The sequence below is a fragment of the Pristis pectinata genome, chromosome 2, assembly GCF_009764475.1.
Source record: "Pristis pectinata isolate sPriPec2 chromosome 2, sPriPec2.1.pri, whole genome shotgun sequence".
Taxonomy (NCBI): Eukaryota; Metazoa; Chordata; class Chondrichthyes; order Rhinopristiformes; family Pristidae; genus Pristis; species Pristis pectinata.
Window position 1 is genome coordinate 64,146,272 of NC_067406.1, and position 17,180 is coordinate 64,163,451.

The 17,180-nt window shown below is 40.9% G+C and overlaps 1 protein-coding gene across 1 annotated transcript in view; it reads left to right on the forward strand.

Moving 5' to 3' along the window:
- nfxl1 (nuclear transcription factor, X-box binding-like 1) overlaps positions 1–17,180 on the forward strand; it is an 81,011-nt gene that overhangs the window by 53,498 nt on the left and 10,333 nt on the right. Inside the window, exons 19-21 of the mRNA XM_052039882.1 lie at positions 8,254–8,358; positions 12,117–12,203; positions 13,989–14,042. Of these exons, the coding sequence (XP_051895842.1) occupies positions 8,254–8,358; positions 12,117–12,203; positions 13,989–14,042 (246 nt within the window). The remainder of the gene's footprint in view (positions 1–8,253; positions 8,359–12,116; positions 12,204–13,988; positions 14,043–17,180) is intronic.

Sequence of the window (17,180 nt, forward strand, 5' to 3'; positions counted from 1 at the left end):
CGACTTTGTATAAAGAAAGAATCCTCCCAGATGGTTGAATGCAGAATGAGTTCAGCCCGAACACCATGACTTTGTCCAAACTTTTTTTTAAAGCATGCTGTCTGACTAATTACTTCAAATGAGAGCTTTGCAGCTGTCAAAGGGAGATTTTTTTTTATCTATCACTTCAGTGAGTGCATGATCTTTCACTCGGATGTAAAGAGCTATGTGCTGACTATGATGCAAAGCTCCCTTAACTTTATTTTAATGGATTAACCTTACATTTTATGGCCTTCCCAAACCATTTTAAGAGAGAGCAGAGAGTGAGAGTTCAAATATTTATCAAAACAGTCACATACTTAAGAGAATTGTGTGAGAATGTGCAACCAAATCTTCCTGTTGATCCATATTTAAAAAAAGCAAATTGGCTCTTTTTGCTCTTCATGAATGATATATTTTGCAATTATGTTATTGATGTCTTATGGCATAGTTATTTTTAGTTGCTTTAATAGGGTGACATTGAGTCTTGATAAACAGCAATAACATGATACAATTTTCTGTATTTTATCACAATTGGAATTAATAAAATTAAATTGGAATCACAAGATCACAAGACAAGGGAGCAGAAGCAGGCCATTCGGCCCATCGAGTCTTCTCCAAGGAAAAGGGAAAAAGAAATGGGGTGGGGGAAAAAAAAAACCACTATTCTAATCCCATTTTCCAGCCTTATCCCCATATCCCTTGATACCCTGACTATTTAGATATCTGTCTATCTCCTCCTTGAACACCCCCACTGATCTGGCCTCCACTGCTGTGCGTGGCAAGGAGTTCCACAATTTCACCACCCTCTGGGTAAAGAAATTTCTCCTCATCTCTGTCTTGAAACTGTACCCTCTAATTCTAAGATTGTGCCCTCTGGTCCTGGACTCGCCCACCAAGGGAAACAGCCTAGCCACATCTACTCTATCCTTTCCTGTCAACATTTTAAATGTCGCTACGAGGTCCCCTCTCATCCTTCTGTCCTCCAGTGAGTACAGTCCAAAGGCCGACAAACGCTCATCATACGTAAGCCTTTTCATTCCCGGAATCATTCTCGTAAATCTCCTCTGAACCCTCTCCAACGTCAGCACATCCTTCCTAAGATGTGGGGCCCAAAACTGCGCACAGTATTCCAAATGAGGCCTCAGTAGTGCCCTGTAGAGCCTCATCAACACTTCCTTACTTTTATACACTATACCTCTCGAGATGAATGCCAACATAGCATTCGCTTTCTTAACCACCGATCCAACCTGGTGGTTAACTTTTAAGGTATCTTGTACGAGTACCCCCAAGTCCCTTTGTACTACCGTACTTTCAATCTTCTCTCCTTCTAGATAATAATCTACCCGCTTATTTCTGCTTCCAAAGTGTACAACTGCACATTTCTCAACATTGAATCTCATCTGCCATTTCCTTGCCCATTCTCCTAAACTGTCTAGGTCCCTCTGCATCCTTTCTATTTCCTCTATGCTCCCTACTCCTCCACTTATCTTGGTGTCATCCGCAAACTTAGCCACACAACCATTTATTCCATCATCCAAATCATTGATGTACAAGGTAAAAAGGAGCGGCCCCAACACCGACCCCTGCGGCACACCACTAGTAACCGGTAACCAACCAGAACGAGATCCTTTTATTTCCACCCTTTGCTTCCTGCCAATCAGCCAATGCTCCTCCCATTCTGTTATCCTACCCGTAATTCCATGACCTCTCATCTTATTAATCAGTCTCTTGTGAGGCACCTTATCAAAGGCCTTTTGAAAGTCTAAATACACAACGTCTACCGCCTCTCCCTTATCCACCCTACCTGTGATTTCTTCAAAAAACTCTAATAGGTTGGTCAGACAGGACCTCCCCTTCACAAAACCATGTTGACTAGGTCCAATCTTGCCTTGCGCCTCTAGGTATTCGGTAACCTCCTCCTTGAGGATAGATTCCAATAATTTTCCCACCACTGACGTCAGACTAATAGGTCTGTAATTTCCTTTATGCTGCCTCCCACCTTTCTTATACAACGGAACTACATTTGCTACCCTCCAGTCCTCCGGAACCATGCCAGAATCTATCGATTCCTGGAAAATAATCGCCAATGCCTCCGCTATCTCTACAGCCACCTCCTTCAGAACCCGGGGATGCACCTCATCCAGTCCGAGAGACTTATCAGTCTTAAGCCCCTTTAGTTTTCCTAGCACCTTCTCCCTAGTAATCTCAACTGAACTCAGTTCCAATTCGTGAGACTCCTGACTAACCGGCACATTGCTCATGTCCTCCACAGTGAAGACCGATGCAAAATATTCATTCAATTCCCTTGCCATCTCACTATCGTCCATTATAATACCTCCTGCACCGGTATCAATTGGTCCTATGTCAACCCGTGTCTCTCTTTTATTCCTTATGTATTTAAAAAAAGCTCTTAGAATCCTTCCGAATGTTGTCCGCCAGCTTCCTTTCATAACTCATCTTTGCTTTCCTAATGACCTTCTTAGTTTCTCTCTGCAGATTTTTAAAAACTTTCCAATCTTCTGTTTTCCCACTAATTTTTGCTACTTTGTACGCCGCCCCTTTTGCTTTTATTTTATCCTTCACCTCCCTCGTTATCCACATCTGTGCCTTTTTTCCATTCAAAACCTTCTTTTTTCTTGGAATATATCTATCCTGCATTTTCCTTATTTCCTGTAGAAATTTCTTCCATTTCTCCTCCGCTGTCCCTCCAGCTAACTTACTCCTCCAATCAATTTGGGCCAACTCTTCTCTCATACCTTTGTAATTTCCCTTATTCCACTGAAATATTGATACACCAGTTATCAGCTTCTCCTTCTCAAACTGGAAACTAAACTCAATCATATTGTGATCACTTGTTCCCAGTGGTTCCTTTACCTTTAGTTCCCTAATCACCTCGGGTTCACTACACAGCACCCAATCCAAAACAGCCGATCCCCTGGTGGGCTCCTCAATAAGTTGCTCCAGAAAAACATCCCTTAGACATTCCACAAACTCACTCTCCTGAGTTCTACTGCCTTGCTGGATTTCCCAGTCCACCTTCATGTTAAAATCCCCCATAATTATCTTCACATTGTCACTCTGGCACGCTTTTTCTATCTCAATCTGCAACTTATGGTCCACTTCCTGACTGCTGTTAGGGGGCCTATATATGACTGTTACTATTGTCCTTTTACCCTTGTTATTTCTTAGCTCCACCCATAAGGATTCCACTTCCTCTGACTCAATGTCCTTCCTTTCTATTGATTTTATATCACTACTAACCATCATGGCCACACCTCCCCCTCTGCCTACCCGCCTGTTCTTCCTATACACTGTGTACCCCTTGACATTCAGTTCCCAATCACATCCATCATGAAGCCACGACTCAGTGATTGCAACAATGTCATATTTATTAACCTGTAGTTGTGCCACTAGGTCATCTACTTTATTCCTGATGCTACGTGCATTTAAATATGGTACGTTTAGACTGGTATCTGCTATTGATTTTATTGTACTTCTATTGTTCAGCAGATTATCCTGACTTTCTACCTGTCCATCCTTCTTACTATCTTCGCTACCTACTATCATAGACATGTTCCTGTAGACCTCATCCCCTATCCTAACATTCGGTATCCTAACATCCTCATCCCCGATCCTAACATTCTGTATCCTAACATCCTGATTTGTTGTACTTCTATTATTCAGTAAATTATCCTGACTTATCACCTGCCTGTCCTTCTTGCCATCCTCAATGGATTCGTTTCTATACACTTCCTCCCTCACCTTAGCATCTTGTAACCTAGCATCCTGGTTACCATCCCCCTGCCAGATCAGTTTAAACCCTCCCCTACAACTAAATTAAACATTCCCACCAGGATATTGGACCCTTTGGAGTTTAGGTGCAACCCATCCTTAGCAAATAGGTCTTGCCTCCCCCAAAAAAGGTCCCAGGTATCCAAGAATCTGAAGCCCTGCCCCTTGCACCAGTCACTCAGCCACGCATTCAACTGCCAGAGCTTTCTATTCTTCCTGTCATTGACACGTGGCATGGGTAGTAGTCCTGAGATTACTACCCTTGAGGTCCTACTTCTCAACCTTCTCCCTAATGCCTTGTATTCCTCCTTCAGGACCTCTTCTCTTTTTCTACCTACATCATTGGTACCTACATGTACCAAGACTTCTGGCTGCTCACCCTCCCCTCTCAGAATATTCTCGACACGGTCCGTGATATCCCGTACCCTGGCACCAGGGAGGCAACACACCATCCGAGACTCATTGTCGGTATCGCAGAATCTGCTATCCGTACCCCTTACTATCGAATCCCCAATAACCACTGCATTTCGCTTCCTCTGATGGACCACAGTACCAGACACGGTGCCAAGGTCCTGGCTGCTGAGGTCTTCCTCTATGAAGTCATCCTCTCCAACCGAATCTAAAATGAGATATCGGTTTTTGAGGGGGACCGCCACTGAGGTGTTGTCTACATATTCTTTATAACTCCTGTCTATCTCCTGCTCGCTCTCCCTAACCAACCGAAGGTCATCCAGCTGCTGCTCCAGACTCTCAATCTGTTCCTTGAGGAGCTGCATCTCGGTGGACTTTGCGCAGATGTAGTTATCAGGGAGTCTGGTCGTCTCCCAGGGGCCCCACATCTGACACTCCAAACACAACACTAATCCCAGATGCATACTGCTGAATATCACTGAGCTCAACAACTAAACTAAACTAATAACTTACCCCCTCTCTATAATCTCGCCTCTTTCCCGCTCTCGCCGAAGCCCGTTGAGCCAAAGCCTAACCCACTCTGCTCCCTCTCACTCCGCTGCCCGCTCTGACGCTGCCCGCTGGATATGCTCGTCTGCTTTTTAAATCGCCCGCGCGCTTCCGAGTGACGTCACGCGCCTGCGCAGTGACTCGCCGCTGTCCCGAACGCTAGAAAGAGAAAAAAAAAACTCGCTCGTTATTTTCCGGCACTCTCCGCTCTCTCGTCGCTGGAAAGAAAACTGAAGGCGAACCTCCGACTTTTAAATCGCCTGCGCGCTTCCGAGTGACGTCACGCGCCTGCGCAGTCACTCGCCGCTGTCCCGAACGCTAGAAAGAGAAAAAAAAACTCACTCGTTATTTTCCGGTACTCTCCGCGCTCTCGTCGCATTAAATGATATAAACACTTAGCAGCTTGATATTAGTAGTAACATTTCTGAAAATCTACATTACTTTGAAATTAAAATTAAGAAATGAGAGTTAGATTGCATTGGCAAACCTTGAAGAATGCTCGCGTAATTAGTTGCTGAATTGTGCAATGTCTGCTTAACATGCTGTGGACCTCTACTCTGCCTCATTACCCTAATCCACTTTTAATATTGATTCACACTCTCTGGTCAGGGTGCCCTGCCCTTTCATTCTGGCAGATTAGTTTGGATAGTACAAGACACGTCAACTATCACTACACATGCAATAAGTAGATTTTGTAACACAACCCTATTATCAGTGGAGAAAAAGCTGGAAACGGCTAAGCACGTGTCTGAAGTACTCAGTTTTTGTTTATCACATGTACTGTTTTGATACAATTTTCCACTTTTCTACTTTTATAGATGTACAGATGTTTGCAGGAGATTTTATCAATATGTGATGGAATTATTTTCAACAGTACTGAAAGTGCTGTACTTTGACCGATTTCTCAATTGTCTCAGGAAGTAGAGCTAATTAATTTTAATGAAGAAATAATTCATTAAATTACTTAATGACCTGGGACATAGTTTTCTTTTGGGTCAGATCCCGCTGGTCTGAAATGCTGCCCATGGTCATTAGCACCAACCACTACCCCTACCCTAACATGACCCTGATCAGTGGCTTTTTTGCTGCCCTGAAGCTTTCCTGACTCCAATGGCATGACAAACTGACAGATTTGTGGTATTTCCATGTGTATACAATTAACAAAGTCCCAGACTTGCTATTGTGTAGGACAGTCAGCTTTTGTCAGAAAGATCCAGCTCTTCATTTGATTCTGTTACTGTAAAATTATACATTGAACATTTTGTTATTGGCTGCAGATAACTACCATTTGGGCATTATTATGCTATGATCACTAGTGCATGGGCTTTAAATACAAATGATTTAAATCATAGGAAAAATTGTGTTGCTTAGTAAGGTATAGTAGGCAATATCATGGGACATTTAAAGTTTAGCCTCTGCAGTTTTTAACCTGGTATTGCTAATGCTGGATCCCAAGAAGCGGAGATGTGCTCAAATTTCCAAGATTTATACACCATGATAAATCTAAAAGAAGCACATGGCTCTGACCATATTAAAAATTCTGACTTGCTTTAAAGCAAGCTAAATTATTTGTTTTGGATGAATAGACTTAAAATGATCCATGTGGACCAATAAATACAGCAAGCATCCACCCAACAAAATGGAGAATTGCCCAGTCATATCCTGAATCATTCAGTTGATAGTTCTGGCTGAATGTGTTTGTGAGTGCAATGACGGTGCTTTTTTAAAAAAAAATTTTAGACTTGTGCTGACTGTTGGCAGTTTCTCCTTTTGTTCATGCCCAGAAGTTGCTTATCCCTTGGGCACAAAGCACAGGAAGAGTGTGGAATCATAATGTTGAGTCTCACCATTTTTACCCCACTTTTGCAGTGCCTTGAAATTTCTGTAGTTTATCCCGGGCAATGAAATGCCTGTGTAAAAGTGGGCTAGTGAGGAAGTTGGTCAGTAGCCAGATAGCTATTACAACTCATTCCTGCTGCTGTGAGCTTCTGAGATTTTTTAAATCATGATTTGACTTTCCACCAGTGCTTCTAGTTGGGTCCTTTGCTGTAATTGGGTTGTGTAAATGACTTGAACCTAGAAATGAAGACCATTACAGATTTTTTACAGGTGGTATGCACTTTATGGGAATGGAAAGTCAGTTGCATGGTGCTGTAACTTATTAACATTTGATATGGAAACCAAGTGGGAGAACAAAATGAGAATGTGTTGTCCAGGGTGAGGAAAAGATAATGTTTTCAGTTTATTTGAAGTGTTTATTTAAATGACGATCCTTTGCTGCTAAATCACATGGATGAATAGTGGTTCCTGAGGTATTTATTTTGAAGTTATCACAACAATCATGTTTCCACGCTTTCCAGGCTACTGAAAGGACTATCAAAGTTTACTGTCGGCAAACTATGTGATTATGATAAAAGTTGATCTATCTTCCTTGTTTCACTTGTCCTTTCATCAGGCCTTGACACATTGCCTTCTCCATTACCTCTGCTAGAAGGGACCACACTCGCTCAGTTCTAATCTTAGCTATCCAGTTGCAACCAGGGAATTAATTGCAAAGGCTTCTCCCACGTCTGTACAGTCCAATACCCTACATGAATGCATCCATGGCTGGCTCCTTGTCTGCACAATGCCCTTCTGCAGTATCATCTGAAAATGTCATTCCTGATTTTTCAGAAAAGACAGTTTCCGTATGTACGCTCATGATATCCAGTTCTATTTCATTATAACCTTGCTTGACCCCTCCAGACTAAATTGTTGGGCTGCTTGTCCGACTACAATACTAGATGAGAAGAAATTTGTTCCAAGTATTGGGTAAATCAAAGCCATTATTCGTTGTCTCTACCACTCAATTTACCCATTTCTACCCCTCTCAGAACTGTTGGAAACTAGACTGTTTGTAACCTTGGTGCCATATTTGAACCCAAGGTGAATTTGGATAATATGTCTTGCCACTACAAAGGACACCTATATCCACCTTTTATATTCTTGTGACCTCCATCCTTGCCTTATGTTATCTGCTGTCAAAACTCATCCACATCTCATTACCTCGAGACTTCACTATTCTAACGTACATTTGGTCAGCTTTCCCAGGCCAGATCTCCCCTCAAGATTCAGTTCATCCACAACCCTGCACAACTGTGTGAAGTTGTGTTTATCCATCACTCCAGTTATTTCTGATGTGCTTTGGTTCCCAATGCAAAAACATCTCTGGCCTTTTTTTTATACTTTATCTGTGTAAATTCTCATTTTTGTTTTCGGATCTAATCAAGCCCTCAACACCTCATAACTGGGTCATTTTGTCTGATTTTTGTGATGATTGGCAGCGATAGGGTGATGTATTCATTTGAAAGCACTGGAAAATTTGTTTGGGGTAACTTTATAACTGAACAATTTTAAGCAGGATTAGGACTGCTCTTCGCATTTCATTTTATACATGTTATTGAACAGAATTCTCTGTTTATCTGTTTCTATTTTAAATAGTTATCATGTGGACATCGATGCAAAGCAATCTGCCACCCTGGTAACTGTCCAGAGGGCTGCAGCCAGAAAGTGAAGATGAAATGCCCCTGTAAGCGGATAAAAAAGGTAAACCTTAATTATAAGGCACAGTGAAAATTTCAGAATAAGAACATTGCTTCTTCGATAAGTTACTTTGGTATTTCCTTTGTTGTGGCCCAGCCATTTCATTTGGCCACTCACGTTCTGGTCTACCGTTCATGGCTGTGCAATATCCACTGCTGTACTTGCTTTATTTGTCTCTGAGGACCCAATCGTCCTGGAGCCTGTGATTCAGCAGTCAATCAGGCCTTTGGATTCTCATCAAAATAAAATTCTCTAAGCACTTAACATGTCAAGCTGCATCAGTGAGGGGAGAAATAGAGATGACACTTCCAGTTAAGAGCACTTCATCAACAGACGGTGGTACTCTGAAATAAAAGCAAGGAAATGCTGGAAACACTCAGCAGGTCAGGCAGCATCTATGGAAAGAAAAACAGTTAATCTTTCAGTTTTGAAACTGATTGTCGGAACTAGTAGAGGAAAAAAGGTGTTTTTCAGTAGCAGAGCTGGTGGGGAAGGGATGGGTAGTACAAAGGGAATATTTTTAAAACGGTGAGACCAGATGATTTAATGTAGCAGTTAGGAGCAGATTATGTTCTTTTATGTGTTGCTCATAGCGAGGCTGTGGAACGTGTCTCGCAGACCAGACCAGACCAGACATAGACTAATATAGAAAGACTGACCCAAAATGATGGTGGGCAGAAATGACCAGTTTTGATAGTTACTTTGTTGGCAAATTCAGTAGAGGGGGAGGGATGGAGAGAACAAAAGGAATGTTTTTGAGAGGGTGCAATGAAAGTTGTCAGGGTAACAATTACCAAAAAAAAAAGACAATTAGAGACAGATGATGGAAAATGAAACAAACTGAAGCAAAGGAGCTTTAGTTCAATCAACTACAGTAGAGAGGAAACCACCATTAAGAAAAAAGGAAGACCTTTTAAAGGCCTGTGTGAAGAGTCTTGAGAGGAGATGTGACAGAGATGGAGAAATTGGCAACCTATGGGAAACCGAGTGGGAGGACGTGGTTTAGAAAGATGTCAGTTGATGGGTTTAGAATGGATATTGGTCGCTAACCCATAAGATATCAAGAAAGGGCAGGGAAGAGTTGGTTATGGACCATATGAAAGTGAGAGCCATGTGGGAACTGGCAGCAATCGTAATTCAGCTTGACGAAGGAGTGTGTGATGGAAGGGAACTGTTTGGACTTCTATTCAAAGTAGAAAAGAAGGACCATCAGACCATTCTGATGTGGATGGAGGTGTGGAGTGATTGACCTTCATGGTGAAGATGAACCAGTTAGAACCAGAAAACTGGAATAAAACAGAAAATGCTGGAAATACCCAGTAGGTCAAATAGCATCTGTGGAAAGGAAAACAGTTGACGACCTTTCACCAGAACTGGGGGGAAAAAAGAGAAAACAAGGTAGTTTTAGGTTGCAGAGAGTGAGGAAGGATGGATAAGATGGAGAATATTTCTGTTAGGTGAAACCAGGGTCACTAAGGTAATGTTGATGTTTATAGTGCCGTTCGATTAACACATTAATATCAGTTAGAGAGAAAAAATTAACTCAGTTTTTCTCTCTCCACATACACTGCCTGATCTGCTGGACATTTCCAGAATTCTCCTTTTGGTTTCAAGTTGTATTTCCAGCTCTGACCAACATTTATGTTTTTAACGTTACTTTTTCTCTCTAAGTACCATCATTAATCTTTTAAACAGACAGGGCAACCATATCTTCACTGAACCACAGGTATTCCATTTGTCTTATCCATCTCTCCCCCATCCATTTTGCACTCTCCGTAGTGTAAAACCAACATGTTTCCTCACTTTTTCAATTCTGATGAAAGATCTTTGATAGATACTGCTGAGTATTTGCAGCATTTTCTGTTTTCTGCCAAGTTTCCAGCATATGCATTTTTAAAAATATTTTCAAGAAATTGGAAACTATTAAGGTGACAGAGGGCATTAGAGGTGTCACAGATGTATGTGGGGAGGGGCTGAACGGGGTGAAAGAATACAAGTCCAGATAGGAAAATCCTGATGGATCTTTGGTGGATCTGGATGGTCTTTTGACAGCTTATTTTTGTTAAATGCCTTTGAGTAGTTTTAATAAATGTTCAAATGGGTCTAAGTGACTAAAAAATAATATTTAAAAAATATTAAACAATATTTTTAAGTGGTATAAGTAAGTTTAAAAGTATTACACCACTTGCACATACTCTTCCAATCTAGGTAGGTGATCCCATTCAAATTAATGGGGTCATGCACCAGCCATCTGGGGACTCAGCTTAAAATGTTCATCCTCTGCCCCTGGTCATGATGCTGAGTCCAATTGTGTAGCAGGAAGTCAGATGCCAGCTTGTTTCTGATTTCCACATTGTGTTGGGCAGGTGTGGAAGTCAAACTGGTTTTCCTGTGTCTGCACTTAGCTAGTGGTTCACTACAGAACCACCAGGAGAAGGTCCGTACGTTCTGGCCCATTATTTCACAGTAATCTTGAAATTCTTTCTTATTCATCTGAATTAATGTGATACAGGAATGTATATCTCAGCAACGTCAATCATCTCTCTGGAAAGGATCATCCATTCATAGAAAATTGACTTTCCTAATGGAAGGTTGATAGTTATCCTGTTTTACTTTTGAATTATTGGGTACTCGTTGCTTTTTCTTATTTTCCATCAATATTGTGCATCAAAAAAAAAGTACACAGATGTAAAGGGATCCAGAGGGTGACATTGTGGCACAGCAGGTGGAACTGCTGCCTCAGTCCCAGTGACCTGGGTTTGATCCTGACCTCTGGTACTGTCCAGTTGTGTTTGCACGTTCTCCTGTAACCATGTGGGTTTCCCCTAGGAACTTCAGTTTCCTCCCACATGCAGTTGGTAGATTAATTGGCTACTGTAAGTTACCTCTAGTGTTGCTAAGACTGGGGGGAGTTAATGGGCATTGAGAGAGAATAGGTTGCAGGGAAAATAGATGGGGGAATGGAATTGCATTGAGAGCTAGCATTGACTAGATGGGCAGAATGATCCCCTTCTCTGTCATAAGGAAATATAAAAAATACGAATGTACAGGTCAGAATGACTCCTGTATCTATGTAGAGATTGGTAGTGTGCATTGAATTTCAAGACTGATTCACCTAAATGGTTTCGTTCTGAATAGGTTTTATTCAGACCATGGTGTAATAGAAGGAAATATTAGCTTCTAAAATAATTATAAATCCCTCATGGCAAAACACAGGTTTAATTTTGGGGATTTAAGTGATAACATTGCATGCAATATAATATTATTTATCCAAGAATATTTTCTAAATGTAATTAGCTTTCTTAAAAGAAATAAAACAAGCCATGTTTTTATTTTTTAATCTTAAAATGAGTTTCTTTGTGCATACAGGGAAGAACTATAAATTTAGTTGAAGTGTATCTGTATTGTTTCAGTTTGTGCACAAGTCAGTGAAAGGATTCAGAAAAAATATTGTACTTGAGTTCTGCAAGGTTCCACTGTGTTCTGCTAGGTTGAAATGCCAGAATAATAATCACACATTTGAGTATAACTTCCACTGGTGCATCTTTGCATGAAAAATCTCATTCTTCAGTTGTTGTGTAACAAGTACAAAAATACGTGAACAATTATTAAGTGTGCATATTTAATGTCATTTTAAGCCAAAGTTTATTTACTTTCAATATATCAACTATATCCTTCCTGCATAATCCAAGTTGTTTTCTTCAAAGAATGTTGTGTTAATTTAAAAGAATTAATACTGTAGATACTTTGTGTTCTGTAAGGAAATACTGTGTTCGGTGGTGACTGAGGAGCAGGTCCTGGTGGAATGTGATGAAGTCTGTCAGGAAATGAAGCAAAAGGCATCTGAGGTAATGTCTCCTGTCTTGTTACATTATACTCTCCCAGCTTTCCTTAAAAGTGGGGTACAAGGAATAGATTTTGCAAACTAATGAACTCTCTGGTAGAACTTATTGCAGTTATGTATATGGTTTTCAACAAGTTAAGCTATTGTAACGTGTGTGTCATGTCAAATTGCTCAAAGGAAGTTTAATCAAGGTTGCTTTCTCCACCAGAAGTGGTAGTAAAAGCAGAATTCATATAAATGTTAAATAACATAAATGCTTGAAAAAAGCTAAACTTGTGGGGGAAAGGGCAGAGAAATAAGATGATGTATAATGGCCTCCTATAGTTCAAAATTCAGTGATTCGAAGTATGATGTTTGTCATCTCAACTTGATGCTTTTTATTAATTGATTAGAAAATTGAACAATAGTCCTGGAGTAAAATTAAATACATCTTACGTGGGCACATAACAATGATGCCTTGTAAAAAAAAATCAAAGCACCTACCTGATCTAGGTTCTCGTTTTCTTTTAAATCCTGTCTTGTCTGTCTCTTTTACCCCTGAACATAAAATATATTAATTAGAAATTATTTGCCACATTTATAATTGCTGAATTTGTGAGATGTTCCCTGGATGTGAACAGTATTTATCTGGGAGAGTATGATTAGAGCTAAAATGAAAATATTTTTGGGTGGGGGGGATACAATATAAAAGCATCCAAGCTTGTATATATACAGTGCCTTTAAAATAATGAAACATCCCCCAATTACTTCACAGATCATTATCATGTGATATTGTCAAAGGAGGTACTAGTGCAGAATGCCCAGAAGTTTGGTCAAAAAAAATATGGGAATTAGGAGTATCTCAAAAGATGAAAGAGTTGGAGAGGTTTAGGTAGGAAATTCCAGATGTTAGGCCCTTGGTAACTGAGGACACGACCACTACTGGTTCAGTGATTAAAATTGGGGATGCCCAAAAGGTCAGAATTGCAAGAACAAAGGGATCCCAGAGAAATGGAGAGGATTTCTTGCTGAAATCCTAAATTTCTGGTGACAGTGCAGTGAAACATAATTTGTTTCTGACTTAAAGCTTCCCTGCAACTGACAACTAGGTGATTGGGAAAACAGTGAAGTAATAGTTTTTGCTGGAAATGAAAAGTCATAAGTTAATTACCCTCAAATTGAATAACTGCAACATTAATCTAAATCCAGGAGAGTAATTTGTAATCATTTTGCCATTATGGAACTACTGTTTCATTACAAAGACAGGATTTTAAATTAAAGAGGCCTAAGAACTGTATTGGGTTACATGCAGAACCTTGCATTCATTGTAAGGGATAAGTTCATTAAAATTGGCCAGGTGGCTTAGATTTATCATGGATCTATTCCATTTTCATTTTACTATGAGAGCCCCATAAATGGCTATTTTAAGTAGGAACAATTTAGATTTCCTCTTTCAGCTTTTACAAACAATGATGATTACATGCCTTATAATAGTCACATCTGAGGAAGAAAGTTAAGCCACTTCAGTGAAGAGAATGTAAAAATTGTTTAAACTTTAGTAATGACCAGTGATTTGATGAAATAAAAATGAAGTAATTTTGCAGATTACTGTTGAGAAAATGCTGATCATTGTCCATTCCACAAAATCCATATCCGATCAAAAGGGCCAGATCTGATCTGCAGGTTTTGAGTATAAAAAAGCAAACAATAGTTAATTAAGTTATTTGCTCATTTTGCATTTTGGAAAGTTATATTCAGTTAGTGGGCTAATAATATAGAAACTGATTTTTGTTTTTACTGGTAACTCCAGATGAAAGAAGCTGAAGAGAGAGCAGCTCTTGAAAAAGAAAAATTAAAACAGCAGGTAAGAGGCTGAGAATATCCATTATATAAAAATAAGGCACGAATGAATGTTCCTTAGTTTATTTGTTTGGAAAGAATATATTAAATGATGGAAGAACATTTATTATTTTCCAAAACACTTTTTTTTTTCTCCCTGTTCAGTTTCCTGTGATGTGAAGTTTTTTTTTCAATTTTGAGTGATCCTCACCTCCAGTTTCCCACCCCCACTCACTCACTCACTCTTCCCACACATTTCACGCCCGGGCTCTCCCCACCTACCCCCATCTGCTCCTGGTTTCATCTCCCCCTCTAATGGTTTCCATTATCACCTCCATTATCAGATTCCAGCACTGGTAGCTGCTGTGTTCCTGCTTCTCACCCTCCAGCAGCTGTCTCCATATTTACCCTCTGACAACATCCCACTCCCCATCTTGGGTCCATCTTCCTCATTTTGTCTGTCTTTGTCTCTGTCTCCCAACTCCACCCCTTCCCTCCCCCCGCCCATCATCCTTCACCATCCCATTTCTTACGCTCCCCCCTCCCCCAGGCCACCAATTACCTCTGACCCCTGTCTCACCACCCCCCTTCTTTATACTTGCTATCTCCCCTCTTTATTCTCAACCCCGATGCAGGGTTTCGACCCAAAACGTCGACAGTTCCTTTCCCCTCACAGATGCTGCTCAACCTTCTGAGTTCCTCAGCAGATTGTTTGTTGCCCGACTTTCCAGCATCTGCAGTCTCTTGTGTCTCTGTCTTAGTTTTTTTTCCTCTCTGGATACTCTTGAAGTAATGTTCCTTTTGATGGTTACGTGCTGAATTAACTTCCATGCTTCATCTGAAGCTAGTTGAAGTCTTTCTTGCCAGTAAATTAGCTGAAAAATATTGTTCAAAAGGTTTTTAGCAGTAGAGAGAGGAATCCTTTCCATTGTATTATACCAAGCGGTCATTGGGCCTGCATTCTTTTTATCCAATTACCATGTAATGTTGTGCATATAGTTTTGTCAACAGATAAAGCTGGCCTACTAGTATTTCATAAAGTGAGACTAAAAATGTGTAATTGTGTGATCTCTCTATCTAAGGAAGTATAAAGTTGTGATAGAGCAAGTGCAACAAAGGTTTACCAGGTTGTTTCCAGACATGGTGGACTTATTCTTTGAGGATAGATTAAGTGAACTGAGCCTACAGTCAGAATTTAGAAAGATGAGAAGAGATCATACTGAAACATCTTATGGGTTTAACCAGAGTTGATGCAGGGATGCTACTTCCTCTGTCTGGGGTATCCAGAACCGGGGGCAGCCATTCATGATTGAGATGAGAAGAAATTTCTTCACCTCGGAGAGTGAATCATCGGAATTCTCTGCACAAGGCTGTAGAGGTTCTGTCACTAATTCGATTCAAAACAGATTTTTGGATTTCAAGGGAATCAAGGGATGTGGGTTATTGCAGGAATGAATCACTGGGCTAAAAGATTAGCCATGATCTTACTGAATTGCAGAGCAAGCACAAGGAACTGAGTGGTCTACTCTTGTTTCTATTATGTTTTTATGGTCTACACTACAATTAGGAGGTAGGAATTTTGCACAATATGTTTTCACCATTGTCAGGCAAATAGAGTGGATGATATTGCATTCCTTTACAATGATAGGATTGTGTTGTGGTCATCTGTTTCTTTTGGTGTTTGTATATTTTTATATTTGATTTTGTTATTAAGATGCTGATATTCAAAAAACAGCTCCGTTTGATCACCACATATGGTGGATGGTGTTGAAGTCCTAGACAAGATTAATACATAAACTTAGCTACCATGATAAACTGAAATAGTTCTTTTACTCTAGAAAAGCATAGAATTCAGGGAAATTTGATGCTGGATGCTGTTCAGCATAATGACCCTGCTTGTATACTCTGTGCCTCTGTTGATAAAACCCAGAATTGTGCTTGCCGTATTAACTACTTTCTAAACTTGAACCATAGAACCATACAGCACAAAACAGGCCCTTCGGCCCACCATGTTGTGCCGTCCATCAAACCACCCTCACTCTATCTAAACCTTTCCTCCCGTATATCCCCCTATCTCGCATTCCTCCATGTGCCTATCCAACAAACTCTTGAACCTGTCCAATGTATCTGCCTCCACCACCAGCCCAGGTAGTGCATTCCATGCACTAACCACTCTCTGGGTGAAAAACCTCCCCCTGACATCTCCCCTGAAACTCCCACCCATAACCTTAAAGCCATGCCCTCTCGTCTTGAGCATTGGTGCCCTGGGAAGGAGGCGCTGGCTGTCTACTCTATCTATTCCTCTCAATATTTTGTATACCTCTATCATGTCTCCTCTCATCCTCCTCCTTTCCAGTGAATAAAGCCCTAGCACCTTAAGCCTCTCCTCATATTCCATACGCTCTAATCCAGGCAGCATCCCGGTAAATCTCCTCTGCACCATCTCCAACGCCTCCACATCCTTCCTATAATGCGGCGACCAAAACTGAACACAGTACTCTAAGTGTGGTCTAACTAGAGTTTTGTAAAGCTGCATCATCACTTCGCGGCTCTTAAACTCAATCCCACGACTTATGAAAGCCAACATCCCATAGGCCTTCTTAACTGCTCTATCCACCTGTGAGGCAACTTTCAGTGAACTGTGAATATGAACCCCCAGATCCCTCTGCTCCTCTACACTACCAAGTACCTTGCCATTTACCCTGTACTCTGCCTTGGAGTTTGTCCTTCCAAAGTGTACCACCTCACACTTCTCCGGATTGAACTCCATCTGCTACTTGTCAGCCCAGCTCTGCATCCTATCAATATCCCTCTGTAAGTTCCGACAGCCCTCTACACTATCCACAACACCGCCGATCTTAGTGTCGTCCGCAAACTTACTAACCCAGCCTTCCACCCCCTCATCTAAGTCATCTATAAATATCACAAAAAGTAGAGGTCCCAGAACCGATCCCTGAGGGACACCACTAGTCACTGCCCTCCAATCCGAGGGCACTCCTTCCACCACAACCCTCTGCTTTCTACAAGCAAGCCAATTCCTAATCCACACAGCCAAGCTTCCCTGGATCCCTTGGCCTCTGACCTTCTGAAGAAGCCTACCATGAGGTACCTTATCAAACACCTTACTAAAATCCATATAGACCACATCCACCGCACTACCCTC